Source organism: Pleurodeles waltl, chromosome 6, assembly GCF_031143425.1.
Source record: "Pleurodeles waltl isolate 20211129_DDA chromosome 6, aPleWal1.hap1.20221129, whole genome shotgun sequence".
Taxonomy (NCBI): domain Eukaryota; kingdom Metazoa; phylum Chordata; class Amphibia; order Caudata; family Salamandridae; genus Pleurodeles; species Pleurodeles waltl.
In genome coordinates this window covers 1,065,621,339-1,065,646,767 of record NC_090445.1, presented here as the reverse complement: position 1 = coordinate 1,065,646,767, position 25,429 = coordinate 1,065,621,339, and the positions used below count along the sequence as shown (strand labels likewise).

At 42.2% G+C, this 25,429-nt stretch overlaps 1 protein-coding gene across 1 annotated transcript in view; it reads left to right on the top strand.

Moving 5' to 3' along the window:
- Positions 1 to 25,429, top strand: part of LOC138302077 (mucin-5AC-like) — a 263,254-nt gene that overhangs the window by 143,922 nt on the left and 93,903 nt on the right. The window contains exons 5-7 of the mRNA XM_069242465.1: positions 9,265 to 9,433; positions 15,246 to 15,349; positions 16,714 to 16,888. Coding sequence (XP_069098566.1) covers positions 9,265 to 9,433; positions 15,246 to 15,349; positions 16,714 to 16,888 — 448 coding nt within the window. The remainder of the gene's footprint in view (positions 1 to 9,264; positions 9,434 to 15,245; positions 15,350 to 16,713; positions 16,889 to 25,429) is intronic.

Genomic DNA, 25,429 nt, shown 5'->3' with positions numbered 1-25,429 from the left:
TTTCTTAATATAGCACAATATACTCAAGTGCAGCTCCAGCAGCTCCTGAATTTACAAAGCCAATAGCTCTAACTCGAGCAAACGCAAGACCCATTGCATTGAAAATGCTTGTTATTCTTCTCCCTATTACCTAAATAGCTTATGCCCATTCTCTTCACTTTTTAATCAATTATTTTTCTGTTTGTTTGTTTTTAACTGTAATGAATAATCTGCATTTGCTCTTATGAACCTCTGTTGCTTCTTGGATGTTCTTGGAATTTGCTTGCATTTGTTGATTGTTATACATTAAGAAATAAAACAACCATTAAAATTAAAATCAAAGTTGTACATAAAACAGTTTACGCAAACTTCTCATTTCTCCGGTTTCGAACTCTTTACTGGGCAAGTAATATTTTCTAAAGGACAGGCCTTTTTTAAACTGTGTGACACAAACGCTTGCCTCATCAATCCTGCATTTCAGGGAAAAGCTGAAATAAATCACATCAAGGTACATCAATCCGTCAATGATAGGGAGCTTCCCATCTCCCACTGCGCACCCTGGATTAATGTGATATTTTCGCTCCAGTTCTAATTTGTTTGGAGCGTTTCGCCAGCCGTGTAGGAGCTCCCGTCATGCTCCGCGGCTGAACACCGGCTCAGGAATGACGCGCGCTTGATGGCAGATGCGTTTATGCCAGCGCTGCATTACTGAAACACAGAAAGTCAGTTTGCCTAGGAGGCTTTGGATTCCTCTCCCCCCGCTGTTTGCCAATTGCCGTTTTGAGGCGATTTGAGAATTCTCCCTCGGATACTTCTGGCTGTCTGTGGAATCCTTTTGTAGTCCTAAAGAGGCCTGAGACTGCACGTTTGGAGTTCTGTTCTCAGGAGAGGAGGACTGGAAACAGAGGTGAGGTGGGGGCTTTGGACTGCAATACTCTTTTTCACTGAGGGAAGTTCTCCCTTTCTTTCTCAAACTGAACATGAAATAAGTTAACCTACTGTGAGCACTGTCTGGTGTTGGTGCAGTACATTTTTGTAAATTTTTAGCGCATTTACACAAAGTGAGTGCTGGAAAGCGATTGGTTAAAAGGACACTGTCCCGTGCAAAAACTTTTTTCTAGCGCAAATTGGCACAAGGCCAGTTTTCTTTTTCTTTTTTCTGAAGCCTGTTGCGCAGGTGGGGAGAGGAAGAGTGCTGCATGCACCTTTCTTTCTCAAACTGAACATGAAATAAGTTAACCTACTGTGAGCACTGTCTGGTGTTGGTGCAGTACATTTTTGTAAATTTTTAGCGCATTTACACAAAGTGAGTGCTGGAAAGCGATTGGTTAAAAGGACACTGTCCCGTGCAAAAACTTTTTTCTAGCGCAAATTGGCACAAGGCCAGTTTTCTTTTTCTTTTTTCTGAAGCCTGTTGCGCAGGTGGGGAGAGGAAGAGTGCTGCATGCCGCTTGTAATGGCAAGGAGCAGCGCTGTATAATGCCCCAATCTCAACACTATCTTCGGGGAAAAGGACGCCCTGCCTCTATGGCTCCTAAAGCTGCTCACACTGCTAAACCAAAGCGCCCAGCCCCATCCGACAATCAGCTGAATATGGATTTGTCTTTAAATACCGTCCCTCCACCGACTATCGATTTAGCTCTTAGGGATACTTCTCCCCACAGCTTACCGCCCTCTATGACTAGCTCGCAAAATGCTGGTTCTGACTCCCCGCTGGCAGAGGCTAGGAGCCCGGACTTGGACTTGGATTTAAATTTACAGTCAATGAAACAGGTTAGCCCACCTCTGAATCAATCAGCCTTGAGCTGTAACGCCAAAGTTACTCACAGCCGGGCTCTGGATATGGGCGCAGGCTCCAAAATACTCTATCCTCTGTTTGCTGGTCTGGTGAAGGGCCAAAAGGGCGGTGCTCCTGCATTGACTAGTGACTCTGCCTCTGCCTCTGCTCCTCAGGCAAACAGCTCCCTACTTGATCTCTCTCGTGAGTCCTGCAAGTCAATTTCTGCGTCAGGGATTAGCACTACAGCCGGGCCCCCCCGAACTCCTCCGTTAATGCACCCCCTGAATCGGCCCAAGATCAGCTGAACTTTCAAATGGGCTTGTTCTCTCATGCACCCAGAGACAAGGCAGGCTCCAATATCCTTTCAGAAAATTTGCTCCTTCAGATATTATCTGAGTTAAAAGCCTTTAGAATTTAGCAAAACAAGGCAAATCAGAGAACGGAATCACAACTGAATTTAATTTCGAGTAATATACAGCAACTTAACTCACTCATTAAGGAGGTTGAACAGCGAGTATCTGACCTGGAGGATACTTGCGTCTCTGTGGAACCGTCAGTGGCAAAATGTCAAGCTGATTTGTTAGACTTACAGATCCGGCTAGATGATGCTGAGAGTCGCTCACGCAGATCAAACTTGAGATTTACAAAAATCCCTGAAGGGTGTGAAAATGGACAGATTGTCACAAATTTAATCATGGATCTTATCCTGCAGCATGTTCTCTCAGAACCAGTTGATAAACATTTGGATCTTACCATTATGCGGGCCCATCGGGTTCCCGCAGTACAGTCACCCCATGCAAAGTATCCTCGTCAATTTTGGTGATTTGCGTGTCAAGGAACGCATTCTTTAACAAGCAATTAAGAGTAAAGTACATCAGGTTCCTGGTGATTTCGCCTCCAAATTATTTTCAGATATGTCTATGGCGGCTGCACATCGGAGGAGAGAATTGAAAGGGATGATTCCGGCATTCCAAAAAGCCAGTGCTCTGGCAGGACTTGTACAGCAAACTAAACTTAAAGTGTTTTTTCAGGGACATTCTAATTTAATTCATACAGTTGAGTGGGTGTCGGGAGGGCTGGTAAGGGGTGCAGGATCCTGGTTTTCCACACTAAATAGTAGCTACACGTATTTCAGAATGGCTAAGGTTATAGAGGGGGTGATGTTAATTAGACCAGGTTTAGATAATTTATTTCCTCTGCGATCTTCTATGAGAACTCAATGGCAAGGTTGAATTTTTCATTAAGAATAGTTTCCTGGAATGTCAACGGGTTAAATAATCGGAGGAAAAGGTCTGTAATCGAAGAAAGGGTAGCTGCCCTAAATCCCTCGGTTATTCTCCTACAGGAAACTCATAGCCCAGTTTAAAAAGTTGCGGGCTTCCCAATGTTTAAAGGGATGGCCGATTTCAAGGTGGTTGCCGCAGCCTCAGCAACCCATAGAGGTGCTGCGGTCTTTCTATCTAGAGGCCTCAATGCAAGGCCACTTGACTTTCTTTGCGATCCCAAAGGACGATGATGCTGGTTGCACTGTTTAATTGCCAAAGAAAGATTTGTCTTTGTTAGTTTTTATGCACCCTTGCTAGATGATCCAGCTGCTTATGTAGGATTGTTCCAGTCCCTTTTGCAATTATTACGTAAAATTAATATTGGAGGGGATTTTAACTTTCTTCAGGATCCAATTTTGGATACCACTGTTAGGAGTAAGAAACAACATAAGCCTAGAGTTGCCAAAATCTTTAAAGACTATGTCAAAGTGTTGATGCTCTGTGATCCTTAGAGAATGAATGCCCGCCATGAGAGAGAGTATACGTGCATCTCAACCTGGTTCAAAAGCGCCTCTCGCATAGATTTTTTTCTGATATCTAAAACATTGCGCTTCAAGACTCAGTCAGTGCGGCACTCTGGCTTATCTGACCATGCCTCCCTGGTGCTGGAAGTGTCTCTTTATTCGGAAGTCCACAAGTTTCAGACTAAAAGGTGGGTCTTTAACCAGCAGCTTCTTCAGGATGAGGGATAGGTACATATTTCTAAGAATGAAATAAGTGAATTTTTCAAACGTAATCAGGGGTCTTCAACTCCGGCTATAATCTGGGATTCGTTTAAGTCCTTCTTCAGGGCCTTGGTAATCGCCAAGGAGGCAGCAGACAAATCTTCTCTGAGACAACAAACCAGGGCTCTGGAAGAGGCAGTACAAAGGTGTTTACTTGCTTACCTACATGCCCCTTCGGAAAACAATAGACAGTATTTTGAATTAGCTAAAAAGGCACTGGCCAACAATTTTCTCAAGAAGCTTGATATAGGATAATGAAGAGAGTAATTTCACAGGCAAATTTTTGGCATGGCAGGCTCGGGATTGAATTGCTGGTAATATCATACATGCCTTGAGATGCCCTATCACTGGGGTTAGGCATACTGACCCCAGAGTTGTGGATGAAATTATGCTAGAGCATTATAGGCGAATTTACAGCCATACTCTGGATAGTGACCCTTGGTCTATTAAGGAATTCTTGGGGAAACTGGATATTCCTAGTCTTACAGAAGAAGACAGCGATGCTCTAATTCAGCCGTTTACGAAGTTAGAACTCCTCGAGGTTGTCAAGAACCTCCCTACGGGGAAGGCTTGTGGACCTGATGGCTGTCCGGCTGAATTTTATAAAGCTTTCATTAAAGCATTCATTGATGATTTTTTGTCTTTAATTAATGGCCTACTTAGGAGCGAACAGATTCCCAATTCCTGGCACTCAGGGAATGTGGTTAGTTTTCCCAAACAGAATAAGGTCAGGGAAGACCCTAATGCATATCGTCCAATCTCTTTCCTAAATACAGATTATAAAATTATTACAAAACTATTGGCTAATAGGCTTAACGGGGTCGGCAATAAACTGGTGCATTCCGATCAAAACGGGTTCATAGCTGGTCGGCAACTTGCAACTAATACGCATTTTTTGGCTGAGGCTCTTGACTATTTCGCCTCTAATAAGATTTCTGCCATCGTTCTTTTATTAGATGCGGAAAAAGCATTTGATTTGTTTGTATGGGATACACTCTTTGCAGTATTGTCTAGCTATAAGGTGACCTCTCAGGTCTTTGCACTAATTCAAAGGTTATATTCAAACTCTGAAGCTAATATTATTATTAATTCCGCGTGTGTTGGTCAACTTCAAGTACAACGGGGGACTCTACAGGGTTGCCCTTTATCTCCTATACTTTTTGCTCTCCTCATTGAGCCCTTAGCCATTAAAATTAGACAAAATAGTCAGATTCAACCCCCTTTAAAGTCAATGGGGAAGAATAAACTCTATGCTGACGATATCATTATGGTTTTAGATGAAGAACGTACTTCCCAGGAAGCGGCTTTTAATGTTTTTGCCAAATTTGAGCAAATTGGTGGCTACAAGATTAATATGAGTAAGACCGATATTATTCTGTGTGGCACCTCTTCTATTAAACTGCTCCCCGAATTAAGACATTGTGTGAATACTAGGCCAAAGAGATACCTTGGGATTTATTTTTCAGCTGATATAGGAGACCTGTATGACTTTAATTATGCCCCGTTGCTCTCGAAAACTCAGGCTTTGCTTGCCAGATGGGGGTCTCACAACCTTTCTATATTAGGTCGAATTGCATTGATCAAAATGTCAATTTTACCATTATTTAATTTTCTTTTCTCTGCCACCCCCTGTGTTTTAACACAAAACTTTTTCAAAAAACCGGAGTCTATGTATCGCCCATTTATTTGGCAAAATCAGAAGGCTCGAGCTGCATTAAACACATTATATGCGGATAAAGAAAAGGGGGGGGTTGGCTTTGCCCAATTTTAAAGATTATTACTTTGCCTTTTTTGTGCATTATTTCACTAGTTTTAAAGCAGAACAATCTGTAGGTTGTACATTCTGTAATTACTTTTGTGAGTTAATATGTAGGGAGCACGATATTCGGAATCCAGCACTTTTGGTGAAATCTACAAAAAAAGTTCTCTATAAGATTCTCAAATGGTTCTTTAAGAGAAAATCAGATTTGTAAAAAAATTATTCAGTCCCTTATTTGCATTTGAACACCCGTCTAACACAGTTCATGTTACGCTCTGGCGATCAGCTCAATGCAGACTTAGTAAGGAGGTGGGGGCATGCAGGATTTAGTACGATCGGGGATTTTCGCTTCAATGACAACTGGGAAACTCCCTTAACTATCCAGATTGCTGTCAAAAATGACTTTCTTTTGATGGGATCCTATAATACTATGCTACACAGTCTAAGGGATCTGGATATCAATTAAATCATTAAAGCCCAGGCGTTAGTCTCAGAATTGGTGTATCCTCCTGGCATAAGGAGTGCGGGGTCATGGAGAAGGTTTTTGCCAGACAGGGATAAGGTTGATCTTGGGCAAAGGCAAAAGAAAATGGGCTTGTCAGGAGGACTTTGATCTTTCAAGTGAGTGCTGGGAGAAAATTAATCATCTAAATTTCTCAGTTCTCAGAGGTGCGAACTGGCATTGAATTATATTTTTTTAGTAAATGGCTATTATATCGAACCCTGCAAGCCTTTTTCAGTGTGGTGCCCAGCTGTCCTGATCTCTGTTTTCGCTGTAAGGCAGTAGTGGTGGCGGGTTGGATACATGTGATTGGGACATGTCGATGTATACAGGAATACTGGGATGGAATATTCAAGATGCTAACAACTATGGCTCAGGTTATTATAACTCCCAGTATCCGGTTGATGTGCTTTGGCTTCGACCCCGAGGCAAGACTCCCTTCCAGGTGGGAGAAACTCTTTTTTATCGCCACTGTGGTTGCCACATATCTCTTGTTCTGGACAACAAGAAACTGGCGTTCTGAGTTATCTCCCACCCCTCAAGAATGGCAGAGCAAAATGATGCAAGTCAGAAATCAGGAAATGAGATATGCTAGCAGAATAGGAAGTGGTAAAAAAATGTCCTCGATCTGGGGCGAATTCTTTTTAGACAATCATGAGTAAATCTGTTCTTGAATCACCTATTGAATGAATTTGCATAGCTACCTAGTCTCATTGTTTCTGTTTAGAGCTCTTTCTCTGGGAATCATTGGGGAAGTTATTCAAGACAAAGTTTGGAATTGCAGTGTATTTTTTCTTTCTGTTATCTTGATGGATCCTGATAAAAACTCAATAAAAAGAAGTTAAAAAATATATATATATTTGTTTGGAGCGTAGAATTCTTGATAGTGAGTTTATGAGCACAATGAAACTTTTGTAGGGTGAAGTATGTTTTTTGGAAGTCTATATTTTTATGTCTATGTTTCTGCAATATTCATATTTTTTATATGTATTCCTCCCACTTTCTAATCATCTCCTCGATATACTGGATGTACAGCTAGGTTTGCAAAATCTAATTCACAGCACATATATACAAACATACATATGTTAAATAAAATGTCTTGTTGGAAAGGAAACCTTACAATAATTCTACATTTTATGTCATCATAAATACCTGATTATGATTAATGACTGGTAATAAGCTGAGCTATGATTTTTCAGTCTGTGTTCAAAAGACAAAAATGACAGGTACTTAGACAGCGCAAGGGGTCTCTTTCATTCTCTTCTTAGTGAACTAATTATGTTTACATTTTATAGGCACAATATTGTGTACAGAAGAAAGTAGCCAGTGTATCATATTATCATTTAATTGGATATTTTAATGTAATAATTCTGCTAAATGTTTAGTATTTAAAGACTGTGATCAAGCCAAAGTGTTTGCAATGGAGAAGAACATTCTTACATGACCAGTGGGTAAACAGAAAGCGATGTAATGTTCTGAAACCTAGAAAGACAGATAAAACAATTAGGTGACTAGATGATTCTACTGCAAGTGTCCTTAACGCTCTCTCTGTAGCATTCAAGCAATTTTTGGTGAACCATCTGGGTAGGTAGTTGTTCAACAGAAGAAGCAGTACAGGTCAGATAGAGCAAAATGTATGGTATTAGGAACAAACAATATAGAAATAGCAATCCCCCAAAACATTGAACAAGCGTGGTCTAATTGTTTAATGGAAAATCCAGTCAGTGAGACATCAGGTGTGAAAGATAATTTAGGGACCTATTCAAAGGGTAATATTGAGACGAAGAGTAAATTCGGTCATTAACATTTGTAATGACCCTGAATTACCTTGCTCAAGGCTGCTAATAATTCACAAAAGGAACCCCATCTATGTACGAAAGATCGCTGCCACGAGTGTGGAATTATCTGAGCCCATAAATCCCGTTCTGGTGGTGGGAAAGTAGATGACCCAAAGGCACACCCACAAACGTGACTGTTTGTTGGCATTCACAAATTCCTCTCCTTCACTTTTCCACCATGATCAGATTTGTACTCCAGTTGACAACTGGCATAAATACCTTCCAATGGTGGGAAGGGGAATCTATAGTCACTAGCTCTGGTAGAGGGTGTAGAGGAACGGAAAAATATTTTCTTTGCAAAAGATAAATATGTATTTGCACAGGGTATTGTAGTCTGCTATCGAGAACTCCCCATAATGGGAATGGGATACCACTGGGAATGTCACATGACCTTCAGAGGAATACACATGGAAACATGCTCCAGGTGCAGCTTTTCGTGCATGTTCCTAGGGATGTTTGTGAATTCCAGGGAGTAGTAGATGGACACTCGCAATAAGTGTAAATTGGCAAGCGCGGCTGTACTGCTTTCTTTGTGAATCTGACCCATTCTCTTATGCAGCCTTTATTCTCTCATATATCCTTTAGTCTCTCTGGCACAAACATGGACATTCTCATTCACACTTCTTACATTTGAAATAATAATTTGTGTGTGTCAAACCCATTGTTGAGTGGAGTTGAGAATACGTTTCTGTAATGTGTAGGCTATTCGGAACACTGATGAAAAAGGCTTAAAATTAAATTATTTAACATCTTTGAAATGAAACAGCTATTTGAAGAGACATCGAGTGAGTTATACTTAAGGATAAACAGTAGCAATCAAGCAAATCATATGACTCGATTTGATTATCCATTGCTTTTACTTAGGGCTGGGCAAATTAGTCTTGAACAAACATGTAACGCGCAGATTTTGATACTATGTCCCACCATCACCCCCATTTTCACCACCATCACTCCACCTCTGGTTTCTGTAAAACGGTTTGCACAGAAAACTGTGTCTGGGTCCAAAATTGCAATGTCTACTTATGAGAAGAATTCGATTCATCTAAATAAATAACACTAAGAATGACAAAAATCGTTAAACAGTGAAAAGTACATTCAAACTGTAATTAAGTAATCCAGAACTGGCTTAAAACCCTCCCTTGGTCCGCAATGTGGACAATCCATGGGATTGCAAAGCTCTGCTTTTCACCCTCTGGCCTTAGGGTTGGTAACGTTTGATAAATGGATTTAGTGCAATTTGCTATATTGTTGGAAACGGTGACGTCAGGGAGTTACACATTATGTAGCACCGGTTCACTGTAAATCGAGCAACTCAAATATGGTCTGTTTATTTCCATTTATCTTTTTTTCTCATAGCCTGTTGGACCAGGTGGTTTGATGGGAATCGACCAAACATTAACGGCGAAAGTGAGCTTCTGAGTGAACTAAGAGCGAAATTTCCTGGGCTAATCTGCTCTAATCCAATTGGAATTATAGCTGAGAATGCAAAAGGTCTGTCTGCAGAGGAGGCGAAAAACAACATTCAGTAAGTGATTCTGACATGAAGCTAACAGTGAATTTAACCAAGTCACGAGCAGAATGCTACTTACGTGAACTCAAATGGAGGTAGCCTATGGGTGTAGTTTGTATACATTTCTTGCCGTCTGGTCCGCCATGCCCTTGACTTGGTACTCATGCTGCCTGGCCTTGGCAGCAGCATAAAGAACGCAGCCCCACAACAGCTCAGACTAATGTCTGTAGCTGTCACACCTTGTTCCGCTGTTAGTTCATCAGTAGGAAATAAGATACCACTGAGAGGTAAATGTGGGACGAGGAGACACTTCTGTAATGTTGGGTGGCAAAAGGTGCAGAATCTCACTTCTGCTACCCTGGCATTCTGATGATTCTCTGTCGATGGCTTTAATCGTAGCTGTTGACTCTGTGACTCATCTAAGGTGTAAGGGCTGGTAAAATGAGGTATAACAACCATACTCAGGCACAGAATCCATTTCTTCACAAGTGGATTCCAGAATGTCTTTAAAAGGTTCTGTGGAATAAATAGAAGCCACATAGCCACTTCTGGAGTACAGGCTGGTGCCAACTTCAATTTATACCTGGTAATAATAACTTTAGACCCAGGTAGGAGAAATTTCAATGTTTCCTTTCAGCGCCATCCTGTTGCAAATGAGTGTTTAAGACTGCACAAGATAATTGTTTTATAGGATTTAAGTAACCTTTTATTGTTTCATGTTTCATTGGTACTCCACCTCTAGTAGTTCAGAGTGCAGTCTAATAGATATTAGGATCCGTGCAAGATCTAGCACTTCTGCAAAAGAGTTAACAATTGCGATATATTACATATGGATAAATGTCTTATAATCAGTATCAGATAAGTACATTTACTGTCTCTTAACTGTAATGTGTACACCAAGGAATACTGGTAGGAAAGATGCTGGATGGCAAATTTCCAAGAGATCATATGGAGTATTTTAGATAGAGTTAGGACATAAACTCTGGAAGGCTAGGCCTACACTGAAATGTTGAACTAACATGAAATAATTCAGCATAGTATGTATGGCTTGGAAATGAAGTCATTAATACAAACACAGGTTTCAAAAACCATTTCTTTAGTGCTCTAAGGTCAGAACAATGAACCTGCTCTGATGTCACAGCACTGAAACAAGGGTCCCTAAAGCTCTGCTTTATGTGGTGAAAATCAGCCTCCACCTAGGGAGCCAAAGAAAGCTCCTGCAGCACCAACCTCCATATTACCAGTCAGCAACAGCTCTTTCCAGATCCGAGCTGCCATAGGAAAGCAGACTGCGCTGACGAGAGCTCTCATAGAAATGGTGACAGGTATACACAGGCATTCATCTCTATATTTTGATGGGTGAAAGATGGTTCATTCCGAGGGGGTTGGGGTGAGCTGCAGGAAAATAAATATTGTTTGATAAGGTTTAGCATTACAAACAAAGGGAAAAACAGCATATAAAATAAATAAAAGGACTATGGCGAGTCCTACAAAAAAGCAAAATCAAGAAACTAAATGAATCACAAACATAGCTGCATGCCACTAAATATTAATTTACTGTTTCAGTAACAATTTTTGTCATGCCTGAATTATTCCATACAGGTTTTAAAACACATATACAAGCAGTATCTAACCCTACATATAGGCGGACTAAAGGGCCATTCTCACAAAGCTAAATTTTCATCTGTAGATTTATTCATGTGTAAATCTACTCTTACAATTTGTATCAACTTTACTACATTTGGCTCTGAGAGTACAAGACTGGAGTCAAATTTAGAGTTCAAACTTCCTACTGGTAACTTTTCACAAATAGGCAGAGGTTATGTATAACAAAGTGTAAAAAAAAGTGCAAAAGTTTATTAAAATGTAAAATAATTTACTAAAAATATTTTCATGTTAATACTAATCTAACATTTTATATTTTTTTAATGTTAGAACAAATCAGAAAGTGACACAGTTTTATTTTAGAAGCGCATTAAAAATGAATTTAAACAAATTTTCTTAACCACAGGGTCTGGCCCAGCTGGCAAGCTCAAAGTGCTCATGGGCAAAGGCCTTGCACAGAACAGGGTTGCCCACCTGCCTGGCTGGTGGTCAGATCTTGCGGTCAACCTCATTGCAAATAGCCAAATGCCCTATGCAGATTGAGGTTGGCCAACATCACCGCTAAGAAAGGCACAGAGGGGTTTGGCCTCTTTGAGGGGCTGTGCACCCTCTTCCTCCTTATAAAAATAACAGCCCAGGAGTATAGGATCCCTGAGGCCTCATGCAGGCTGAGGGAGGGGGCTGTACTCATTCTCCCCAAAATTATTCTGTTGTCCCCTGGGAAAGATGTTCCCAGGGCCTCTATGAGGCTGAGGGAGGGGAGTCACCGTATCTTAAAATGGCTGCTCTCACACCGTTGTTAACGTGCTGGTAGCTAATCAAATCTTATCTTAAGATCTATTGGCTCCAGGATCATCTGCAGTGTAAATTATCTATATTTTGTTAGCCTTCATTTCTAAAATGCTACTGAAAGGCATTAGACCAAATCACAAAAAGCACACTTCCTAAACTAAAATGTAGCTTTCTGCCAAATTTGGTTTAATTCTGTTCAACAGGTTTTTAGGGCATGAATGTTCAATTTTCCTATAGCAAAATGAATGAGGAAAACGCATTTTGAGACCTCTTTTTTCTCTCCCCAGCTTGATGGATCACCCTAAACATTTAAAGGGAGGAGTTGAGATGAATGAGACTTTTTTATGAAACGTTTCTTGAAGACATCAAATGGGACCAAAGTTATTAGCAACTAAAAATGTTTCTCCTATGGAAACATGACTCCAATGATAACTATACATATATTACCCAGTGGAGGTCGCCACTGGGTAGTTATAGTTATGACAACTTGTGCTCTAAACTAACTATAACTTTCGCCCTCGCAATACTCTGCTAACTACTTCCAATATTTTATCGCTTATGACATGTTTGATGACATAATTGCTAAAATCACAGCAGCATCTGAAATTGCATAGTTGATAACTTCATTGTGGATGGCAAAGGCGTGGGTTATAGGTACTTTAAGGCACAAGTTATACTTGCTTGTGATAACTATAACTAGTGAATGTCAGTGGCTTTATTAATTTTAAGCAGTATTTTCAACTGATATTTTTACCTAACTATAACATCCCTCCAGCCCTTGTTTTTTTCAAGAATTTCAAAATTTTTCTTTACTGCAAAGTAAGCTATTATTACCATACCTAACTATAATGTAATTTTAGCCTTTTTTTCACACTTACACACAGACAGAGAGCCAGACACACATATACGTATATTTATTTCACTATCACATATCTTTCTACAAGACAGTCGGCAAGATTTCAAGATAGTAATCAGTATTGGCTGAGTGTTCAGCACCAGTAGGATTTGTGTCAAAATAGTGCAAATAGAAGTTCACTCAGTGGGGTACAGAGTATAGAGCTAGGTGGCTCCAAATGAATTGGCAGTAAATTAATCTGCATCTACCATACTGCATTGCAGTGAACTGGTGCAACATGCAAAAGAGTGAACTTCATCAATCTTTCCGGTTAAATGTTAATAAGGGCTCCTACTTGAGCTTGGGGTAGGGGGAGTCAGTTGGTCGTTCAAGCTACTAAAATGCACCATGCCTCCCTTAGTATTTCACTGCAGCAATATATAAGCAGCATGTGAGCACCCTCAAAGGGAATTAATGCTCTTCTCTGATGGATGGTATAAACATGAAACATTTGTTGGGAGATTTTCAGTATTCACTGAGCAAGTTCTTGACTACTAATATAGCCTTCGAACCCGCCGTAGCGGGCTCTACCGGCTATGAAAGGCCCGCTGCAAGGGAGAGGGCCTTTAATAGCTGGTATAGCCTGCTACGGCGGGTTCTAAGGCTATTAGAACATTCTGCTATTAGAGGGCAGAACGTTCTCATAAATTAAGCAAAGGCTGCACGGAACCGGAGGGGATTAAAATCCCCTCAGGCTCCGAGAGGCTTTGTTCACAGCTGTTGCTGTGAACAAAGATTGGAATGTTGGCGCTGCGGGCTTTTACCGGCCAGTAAAAGTCCGGAGCACTCCATTGTTTTCAATGGAGCTGCCAACATTCCAATGTTCTAATTGTGAGTAAACTATATTGTCAGTAAATTGAAGTACATCTGTCATATTGTACTGCAGCAGGACTGATGCAACATGTGAAATTTTGACATTTATTTTCAGTGAAAAGGACCAAAAGACACCATGGGTTGAGAATGGTGCCAACAAATTAGCTTGTAAGGTCATTTATGTTTATTGATATGAATGGCTGCTGAAAGTACACTGTGTGGCAATACATATCAGTAGTTGAAGGTCTTCAGTGAGACTTTTAACATCTAAAGGAATCCATAAGAAATATCAAAATAAGCTGTATTCCAAATATTAGTAAGCAGAAAAGAGAAATTCTTTGTCACCAATGTGATGTTATCAGTGATATCAATGGTGAAGTGATGTGTAATTTCACCAGTGATATAATTTGTAATTTCACCTGTAACAATATCTGTCAGATCAGTAGCAGTGCATTTGTTATTTGTTGCATTTATTCTTGTGAAGATCAATTTAACTTTTAGATTTTAGTGTGTTTATTTAGATTTTGAATTGTAACCATAAACATCCCTTTAAAAAGGGACACAAATGTAAATGACAGAATAACACACCAGACAAAATGAATAAAAAAGCTATAAATAAGTATATATCGAATGCTATAGGCAGATTATAATATGTAGCGATGATGAAAACATCAAAGTTTACAGAAACAAAATTCATTCATGCAAAATGTTTCTCAATTCTTCGAACTTTTGTAGATGTAAAATGAGACTAATAGAACAAGAAAGCACTGCTATAATACCTCAATGACATTGCCTTTTGAAAGAGCTCTACTGTAGTCAACTGGGTAGAACGGTTATGAAGTTTCTCTGGGGGGAAAGCACAAGTACCAGCAAATGAGGGGTCATGGTAGAACATAAGAAAATAAAAGGGAAAATGTATTGTTTGTGCCTCTGGTGCTGCTTGTACCAACTATAGGAAACTGCACTTGCTACCATTCCTACAAAGTGAAGGTCTAAACACAATCAAACATCCCCCTGTGGCTAGTTATGTACATCTTATGATAATTCTTTTTATTTATTTAAATTGTGAATATAATTTTGCCCTATCTGAAAGATAATTTCTGTATGCTTTAAAACTCACTTTCCCTCTGATTACCTTTCTATATTTTGTTTTTATCCAAACTCTATAAACTATAAAGGCACTGAATTTGAATCCACTCATTATGAAAGGGAGAGAAAATGTCTCCATTTGATTTGCTGCTCTGTGCATTGATCGTAAGAGCATTGTGACAGAGGAGGTACAGGAACAAAACAGAAGAACACACAAACAACATTGTTTTATACATTTATGAATGAATGTACTTGGTGTCACAACTTGCAGATTTCTCACAAAGTATTCTGCTGGGAGATTAACCAGTCCCTCTAGATAAGTAAAAACGGCCTAAAAATTTCACGAATCACCACAATGGAAGGTTACTATATCATTTGTAAAAGATCACATGACAAAAATATTTCATTCACTACATTGACTACCTCTATTTTGCCAAGATAAGTAGATGCAGAGTTAACAATATTAAAAATATACTTATCTTCATGAGCTAATGGTAGGTGATGCAGTGAGTGTGATATTTTTGTAGGTTTATTTTGTTTACCTCTTTTCCGTGACATACAATCACTGCCACTGCACAAAAACCATTGATCTATGCATCAAGCCTAACTTGTTTTTACTGTCTTCACTTTCAGGTTAAATGCTTCAGTTGGACTCATCTGCCTAAACAAAGATCAAATTGGTAGTCAATGCAATGATTACAGAGTCAAATTCCTCTGTTCAGGAGATTTTTGTACAGGTGAGAGACTGGGATTATGTGCCTTTTATAAAATCCTCAATTGTTAATTGAGGATTCTGCATACTAGCTAGACTGGAGTTGTGAAAATGCAGCATACTTAATAGTGCTAGTTCTTGAGCAGTACCTTGAGATTCACACCATGTCAGGTTTTAAGTATTACCAATAAATATGCAAATATCTTACCATAAAGATACATTGTAAGCAGATATTACTAATTGATATTCAACATGGAAATCTGGACTACCTAACGGGATTTGTTCAAAGCGTGTTCTACTTTTCAGTTCAGTTTTGGCAACACAAATTTTGTTTTCTGAGTTCTCAGAAAGCAATGTTGTGAAACTGCATTTTGAAGATGTTTTTATCCATTCTTACAGTTTGTTGATTTTTTAATTGAGATGATTTATTTCAGTGTTCTAATTAGCTCAGTTTGTCCATGGTTTTTATTATAAAGTACTTAAACAAATATAAATATTGAACTTGAATTTGAACATGAATTTGCATCATTGTCAAAGGAGGGAAGACTTCCCTTATTTAGGGAGCCTTTTTCATGGGAATGCATGGAATGATTTACCGACAATTATTTGTTTTGGTTTTCTGCCAACATGTATTTCAGCCAATGTACAATACATGTGGAACCGTCTTTGTGGAACCGTCTTTGGCTAACAAAAATTACATAACTTAGTAAGCACGTGGCGTGACATCTACTCCTAATGGGTAGCAGAAATACGATAAATTGGTCCTCAAGTTGATTGAAGTTAGCTAGGGAGAATCTGACCCCTAAAGTAAACAGGTGATGTTTTCTGAAACCTTTCCAAAATGAAACATTGCTTAAAGCCAAGGAAAATATCTGCAGTGGAGATTGGCTATACCAGGAAAAATACATTTCAAATTACTACTCGAATGGGCCCAGAGTTATTTTCATAAATCTTGCAGCAACATGGAGACTATATAAGCAATAACTGGAGTCCAGAGGTGTCAGATTTGTATTGGTTAACATCATCAAAATAGTTACAGGTCATATACTGATGGACTGCACCCAAACATCAAAATAAGTGTCAACCTTTTGAAGCCAGCTTGATAAAAACATTTAGCAAATATCACACTGATAACATCAAACACCAAGGTAACTGGCATGCAAGTCAGTCACTGCTGTACTTACGAACTCCCCAGACTTGGCACACATTTCAATGAAGGCACTCCTAATAAGGAGGGTAATATGGATTTGGCTTGTTACAGTGTGGACTTTGTGATTGCTATGGCACAAACTACTACAATTAGAATTCAAGGTAAATTATAAAAAAAAGATTAAGTGCTGACTTTAGTCATTACTGAACTCCTCACTCTGTTTTTTGCTTCTCTTCCAGAGTGCCAGACAAAGTGGCTAAATGCTTATACAACAAGAGATAACAGAGGAGAATATGAACTTATGTGCCTACTTCAGAAGAAATTTCTAATCGACATGTGCAAGGAACCCATTGCCATCCAGGTGGAAACACTCTCTGGACAGTCTGTCACCAGTACAGGGGATGTGATCAAACTGTAAGAATACCTTCTATCACCACATATTAGATGTAGAGGAAAAATGCGTAAGGCCAGGAATTTAACTCTTGGAAGGCAGACTATAGTCCCATTTCAGGCAGTGATCAAAAAGAAGACATTAACTCATTGCACTGAAACACTAGGCTGTGATAATGAAAATAACAACTAGGTTTTTCATGTTCACTGTCAATATAATCCAATCACATTGTCAGAGCTTGTTAATATTTTGAAAAGTAAATATTGTAGCAAGGACATCCCTTGATGAGAAAAATCCCCTCTGCTTCAAAGCATTACTTATAATCCCACTACTTAAAAAGGTCAGTGGAAAACAAAACCACTCCTTGTGCACCTTTTCAGAGCTCAGAGTATAACAGATCATTTCTATAAACTATATATTTTTATTCAGCAATTCCCAGCCACATTTCCACTGATCCATCTTTGCATCTGCAACATTAACATTAAAGGACCTCAACACAGCCAACTTATTTTCCTCATTCTCTTTTAACTCCTTTCTGACTTTGACACAGTTGATCACCTCACAAGCCTTGCCCCCATATTTGCCCTTTGCATTACCAAGACATCTTGCTTTTGACTGTTTCCTTTTACATTAAAACTTTTAAACCACCCCTTTGTGCAAAAACATCATAATCTTATTTTCATTTAATGAATTGGAGCTACTGGCACAGTATATACATCACATTGTTACATTTCACTTCACTGATCAGTTAAATATTGTAAAAATATATATCTCAAATAAATGAAGAGTATATGCAGCAGAGTAGCTAGTTGTATTCTTTTATTCCCACACAAGGATTAGTTGATCTATGAAGAGTACAGCCCATCCTCTTCCTCTAACTGGAGTTTTCTACCCCCTGAATGGGCCTATAATCTGCCAGCTGGTGCAGCAAAGCTATTACCTCTCTTGCCAGGCCTACAAATAATTCATCCCATCCACCAAGGTATTGCCTGCAACTTGCCAGCACTATCTTGTAAGAGCTTCAAGTATCACCGTACGTCAACAGCGGACTGGGAGTGTGAGCGATGATGGAGTGTTGACTCGGCACCCCGAAGGAGCGCCGCGCTTGTGTTGCAGCTTACTTCACCTATCAGACACCAGCGACCCGGTGGGGAGTGCCTGCCATCGGCCTAGGGTGGCTACACACGACCTGACATGCTGTGATCCTGCACAACTGATTCGGAGGGCTTCGGTGAGCATAAATTATACCGAGCCTTCTCCTCGGTCCTTACCTCTTCCATTGGTTGGGCCCGTGGCGGGCAGACGTACTCCCTGCAGGCGACTGCTGGTGGCCCATGGGAGAAAGTGATCGCCGCCTCCATGATCCCTCCTGAGTGCCACCCTCTTGATGTCTCATTGGCAGCCTGAAACGGAGGGGCCTGCTGCTCAAATGGAAGTCTTCCTGCATCAGAGGACGCTTGCAGCACTGGACTCTCGCCGCTAACTGGGGAGTGTTGTGTGTGTGCATCTGCACTGCTCCTCCCCTTCTTACTCACCGATGCACGGACTTGGAACAGGTGGGTATCTCCCGACTGACTGCTGGTGGCTCAGACCGTCAGTGGTCCGCCTTGGTGGGGCACTTCCTTTTTGTCCCCCACCCACAGCACATACAACCTGCAGCTTGCCCGCCCGGATCTTCACTGGTGACCGGGCATGAGGTGCAGCTGAGGTAACAACGAGTGCTGGTCTGTGGGGGTTTTTCCAACCCCATTCCGCCTGTCTTCTAGGGCCCAAGCCCCCCGCTTCTGGCCCAGGACATTGTGGAGTCATGTTATAGAGGACAAGAAGGATAACAGCGACTTCCTCAGTATGTGAAGGACCAACCTACATTTATAGAAGACGAGATAGAACGCAATTGCGCCGCTCCACACTTTTGTACAGTTGCTACATGTTGGAACCCCCAGACTCCTAGCCACCCTCTCTATTTTTTCCGCACAGCGCCACACTCCTATAACTACTAACCGTGGTGGTGAACTCCAGTGGGGCCCATTATTGTGGTGGAAACAAAATTGACAAAATCGACAGTGGCAGGTATGTCCTCCTCCCAGGACTGTGCAGGGGATGCCCTGCAGCATATAGAAAACACCCTCAAACCACATTCTGCACAATTTGACAAAATACTACAGGCTATCCTTGATGCTAAAGCCTCGCTGTAAACTAGTAAACTAGAATGGACACTATGCCCCTCATTACGTGTCTCGCGGTCCTAGGACTGCCATACTCACGGTCGGACCACTGGCACAGCCACTTTTTCAATAGCTGACAGCCTGGCGCTGCCAGTGGTCTCAATTCGCCAGGACAGCGCCCTGGGGGTTATGCGTGCCCTCTCAGCTGGCAGAGACGGGGACCGGGCCCCCATAGGGGCCCATGCACTTGGCCCCCATGGCCAGCTCCATTGCGCTTTTCACTGTCTGCTTGGCTGCTGCACCCGACGCATTGCAACATTGCCGCTCTATTATTTGCCTACATCAATGTTGTGGGCTGTTTTCTGCTGAGCCAGGGTGCAGAAACTCTGTTTCCACCCGCTGACCCAGTGGGAAACTCCTAATAGCCCCTGCGGTCAGGTCACCACACTGGCGGTTTCCTGACCACACAAGTAATAATGAGGGCCTGTATCACTAGAGGTCAATCTACTATGCGCTGATCACCGTAAATTAACTGAACGTGTGAATGACATGGAATTGACATTGACTACGCCGTGCCCCACTCTGCAAGGATTACAAACACAGGTGAAGACTCTCAGCGAGGAGGTTGCCTCCCTGCACTGTTGTGCCGAAGATGCCGAAGGCAGATCCGGTGCAACAATATTCGCTTGCTGGAGTTTCCTGAGAAAGCCGAGGGCCCTAACACAGAACTGTTTGTGGAGAATTGGCTGGTTGACTCAGTGTTGGGTGAAAAAATGTCAAAGTTCTTCTCCAGAGAGAGGGCATATCGAATACCTGGCAGACAACCACCGCCTGGAGCTCCGGTGAGACCCATCATTGCCAGGCTCCTCAATTTCCGCGATCAAGACCTGATACTCTAAACATTCTGAGGGCACAGCCCTGTAAAATTTAACCGTGCTTTGATCATTGCATACCCTGAATTCACTGCAGAAGTACAACAGCTTCATAACTCCGACTCAAAGGTGAAGCAAAAATTGTGCAACCAGTGGCGGCCGGCAGCTTTAGGAAGGAGGGGGCGGGCGGGAAGCACACACACACACACACACACACTCATTCTTTCACACACACGCACGCACGCACACACGCACGGACGCACATCCATTAACAACACTCATAGCATTCAAACATGCATGCATGCACCAAACATTCATTTTAAAACATCACACACACACATACTCATTCTTTCACACACGCACGCACATCCATTAACACTCATAACATTCAAACATGCACGCACGCACCAAACATTCATTTTAAAACATCACAGACACTCATTCCTTCACACACACACGCACGCACATCCATTAACAACACTCATAACATTCAAACATGCACGCACCAAACATTCATTTTCAAACATCACACACACTCACCTTCAGCCTCGGAGGTCCCAGGAGGGTTGGGACTGCTGCCTTCCCTCATTGCAAGGCAGCAGTCCCTGCCTCGTCACAGAGTGGAATGGGGTAAGACTGCTGACCCCACCCCACTCTGTGACGAAGTGTCACTGATTGACACTCACCCGGGGCGCTTCAGGGCTTAAACCTGAAGCACCCAGATCAAAGTCAATGGGTGACGCTTTCCTTGTCACCCAGGGGAGGGCCTTGAGGCACCTTTGCTGAACTGAGGAGGTCACGCCCATAGGAGCTGTGACCTCCTCAGACCAGTAAAGTTCAGCTCAGGCAGCCAGGAGTCTGCGCAAATCGTGCATGTCTCACTCCTGGCTGTCTGAGCTGAAAATGAAGAGTGTCTGTCAGGCTGACCTTTGTTCAGCCTGATAGACACTTTTCATGAGGGGAAAAGGCCTAAAGGACGGGCCGTGCCTGTGTGCAACCTAAATATCAAATATGCTCTCAGGAAAACTACGTGCTGTTGTAGCATGCAATGCTACTCATGTGTTTTCCTCACTGGAAGATGTTTGGACTTGTCTCCATGCCAAAGGGTTGGCACTCAAGACGACTGAAAAGAACCCCTTGGGGGGACTGGTTTGTCCCTCATCGAAGTCATCAAAAGCACAAATCTGCCAAAATCTGGCCCACACATGACCAGGCCACTGACAGACAGGTTAGAGCGGTGCTTGAGGTCTTGAAACTGCGCTCTAACTCTTTCACCCCCTTCTTAATGCCCATTCCTCTGACTCCATCTCAGACACAATCAAATCTGATCTCTCAACAGCATTATCCATTCACGGGCTTTCAGTAACCCCAAGATCCACTGACAATCTATAATGATGCCAAATTTACCGTACTCTGCATAGCGCTGCCAACCCCTAAATGGGGTAAATCTAAGTAACTTTAATTCCCCTATCACCTTCACTAACTAGATGGGACACTCCCTACAACAGGTCGGAAGCACAGACTAAATCTAAGTAACTTTAACCCTCCTATCACTTTCACTAACTAGATGGGACATTCCCTACAACAGACCGGAAGCACAGACTTACTGAACTGCCACTTTCCATGCCCCCTAGAATTTTGAAAGTGAACACGTATTGCTCTTCTATCTGGTTGCAATTATGTTGGTTCGTAAATGGGGAATTATGGCTGGGGACAACTTTGTCACCAGACCTGGGAGAGGTTATATATTTTCTTTCTTTCTTGAGTTATTATTATTATGTTTTTGAAAAGCCACTGTACTCACTCATGTACTCGGTCAATGCAAATGCATTGGGGTTGCTTCAGCCCATTTAGATGTAGAGCACACACTGTTTAATCCACTATTTGGGGTAACAGCCTTTTGTTTCTTTAGATTACACAGAGACCATGGCAGACATGCACAATATATGGATACCAAAATATAATGTCATCACCTAGAATGTTTGTGACATAGCTACGCCCGCTAAGCGATATTGGGTACATTCCTACCTTAAACTTCCACATGTGCACTTCTCTCTAATACAAGAGACACATCTTACACAACCTGAACTACACAAGTTACGCATGAAATCGACGGGTCAAACCTATGGCACTACTTCGTCGGCACATGCTCAGGGAGTGTTAATATGGATAGCCCCTGGAGTGCCCTATGTGGTAACCAGACACATCATTGATGCAGTTGGCTCTTATGTCTTCATAGAAGGCCACTTAGATGGATCCCCTCTCACGCTGATGGGTATATATGCCCCAAATACTAACCAGTCTGAATCCTTTGATACCCTCACTCCAACGATATTCACAGATCCTTAAACACCTTGCCTCTGGTGTAGGGACTATAATTGCGTGGCTGATATAGACCCAGAAGGCTTGGTGCCACTACTACATACTGCTCCCTGCGAAAAGACATCAAGATACTTTCAGACATGGCTTCAGCAGAGACACTTATACGACCTATGCCGCATGAAGCATCCAACTGATAGGGAGTACTCCTTTTACTCCCCAGTTCATAATCTCCACATGCGACTGGATCTGCTGCTTGCCACAGTGACACTGGTCACTCTCATCACACAGACGACTTACCTAGCCAACACCTTATTTGATCACTGCCCATTCCAAGCAGAACTCCAATGGGACAGAACTATTCTGAGCATTCCCACATGGCAACTACAACCCTATGCCCTACACGATCCCCCATTCAGGGACGGCCTCTTACAGTGCATCACTGCATACTTTGAACACAATAAGGGCTCTACTTCCAAAAGAGCAACAGAGTGGGGCGCTCATAAGGTGGTAGTGAGAGGACACTCCCTGTCTGCTATATAGGGTGTTCGCCGTACCCTGACTACAGAATTAACAACATTAGAAAGAGAATTACAGTCACTAGAAAAAAAAGCTGTTAACATCCCAGAGGGCATCTCGCATCTTAGAACCGTGCGTAAACACTATAAGAAAGCGAAGAAGCACCTCACCAGCCATGATTACTGGTGACACCTCTCCACACTCCATACGGAGGGCGACAGGACAGGTAGATTGCAATCTTAGCTTATTAGGGAAGACTACCAGAATACACTGATAAGCGCCATATGAGGCGATGATGGGCAGGTGTTTAACACACAAAAAGAGATAAACGCTGAATTTTACAATTATCACCGTATGCTGTATGCAGCTGATAACAATCTTATCACAGGCAATGCATCTACTTTTTTACACAACTTATCATTCACTCACTTATCTCCACTTCAGCACAATGAGCTCAACACCCCAATACAATTAGAAGAAGTCAAATTAGCACTGGCACAAATTGCCAGGAATAAAAGCACCGGACTCCGATGGTCTGCCCATCAAATATTATGCTGCATTTACAGCAACTTTAGCCCATCTTCTGTTAGAAGTATACCAGGAAGCACATTCAAATACCTACCTGCCAGCATTGATGCAGGAAACCACAATAACGGTCCTCTGCAAACAAGGTTGAGACCCAAAAGATGTGCGCTTAGAAACACAAAATGCTTTGATGAGGTGTTAACACAGTGTCGTGACGGAGTCGTTCCCAACAATCCGACACCAGCATTCCAGCGAAGATCACGGAGTTGGGTGCAGGCAGCGTCACCGGATTCAGCAGCAGTGTCGGTCTGAAGTCGTCCGAAGTCGATTTTCATTGAATTTCCACCAGCTTTCCTTTCAAGGGCCCAGGGACTCGATAGGGTGCCCCTTGTCAGAGCAGGAGTCTCCCCAGAGATTCCAGGTGCTGGCAGAGAGAAGTCTTTGCTGTCCCTGAGACTTCAAACAACCGGAGGCAAGCTCTAAATCAAGCCCTTGGAGATTTCTTCACAAGATGGAAGGCACACAAAGTCCAGTCTTTGCCCTCTTACTCTGGCAGAAGCAGCAACTGCAGGATAGCTCCACAAAGCACAGTCACAGGCAGGGCAGCTCTTCTTCCTCAGCTCTTCAGCTCTTCTCCAGGCAGAGGTTCCTCTTGTTTCCAGAAGTGTTCTAAAGTCTGTGGTTTTGGGTGCCCTTCTTATACCAATTTCTCCTTTGAAGTAGGTCTACTTCAAAGTAAAGTCTCTTTTGAATGTGCAATCCTGCCTTGCCCAGGCCAGGCCCAAGACACTCACCAGGGGGTCAGAGGCTGCATTGTGTGAGGACAGGCACAGCCCTTTCAGGTGTAAGTCACCACTCTTCCCCTCCCTCCTAGCACAGATGGCTCATCAGGAAATGCAAACTATACCCCAGCTTCCTTTGTGTCACTATCTAGTGTGAAGTGCAACCAACCCAACTGTCAAACTGACCCAGACAGGGAATCCACAAACAGGCAGAGTCACAGAAATGGTATAAGCAAGAAAATGCTCACTTTCTAAAAGTGGCATTTTCAAACACACAATCTTAAAATCAACTTTACTAAAAAAATGTTTTTTTAAATTGTGAGATCAGAGACCTACCTTAACCATACACTGCACCCTGCCCTTGGGACTGCCTAGGGTCTACCTTAGGGGTGCCTTACATGTAAGAAAAGGGAAGGTTTAGGCCTGGCTAGTGGGTACACTTGCCATGTCGAATTTACAGTTAAAACTGCACACACTAACACTGCAATGGCAGGTCTGAGACATGGTTACAGAGCTACTTATGTGGGTGGCACAACCAGTGCTGCAAGCCCACTAGTAGCATTTGATTTATAGGCCCTGGCACCTCCAGTGCTCTTTACTAGGGACTCACTAGTAAATCAAATATGCCAATCATGTATAAGCCAATCACATACACATTTTGTAAAGGAGTACTTGCACTTTAGCACTGGTTAGCAGTGGTAAAGTGCCCAGAGTAACAAAAACAGCAAATTCAGAGTCCAGCACACATCAATAACCTGGGGAACAGAGGCAAAAAGTTAAGAGAGACCACACCAAGGATGAAAAGTATAACACGTGTCCCCCCCAGCTGAAAGTGGGGAGCAACTACCGAACCTCATGGGAGTTCTCATTACTAAGGGGGAAGAACCTGGACAGACCATCAGCATTGGCATGCTCTGTACCAGGACGGTGTTCCACCATAAAGTCCATCCCCTGTAGGGAAATGGACCACCTCAACAGTTTTGGATTCTCACCCCTCATCTGCATTAACCATCTGAGGGGCATGTGGTCGGTCTGAACTCGGAAGTGAGTCCCAAACAAGTAGGGTCTTAGCTTCTTCAGGGCCCAGACCATAGCAAACGCTTTGCGTTCTATGGCACTCCACCTACGTTCCCTGTGTAGTAACCTCCTGCTAATGAAGGCTACGGGTTGATCTAGGCCCTCTTCATTGAGCTGTGCGAGTACTGCTCCAATACCATGCTCTGAGGCGTCTGTTTGCACAACAAACTCCTTGGAGTAGTCAGGTGTCTTCAGTAATCTGTCCAGATCACTTTCCTGGGTTGCTTCTCAGAAGTCAACTCAGTTAAGGGGGTAACAAGGTACCATATCCCTTAACAAACCTCCTGTAGTATCCTGTGAGACCT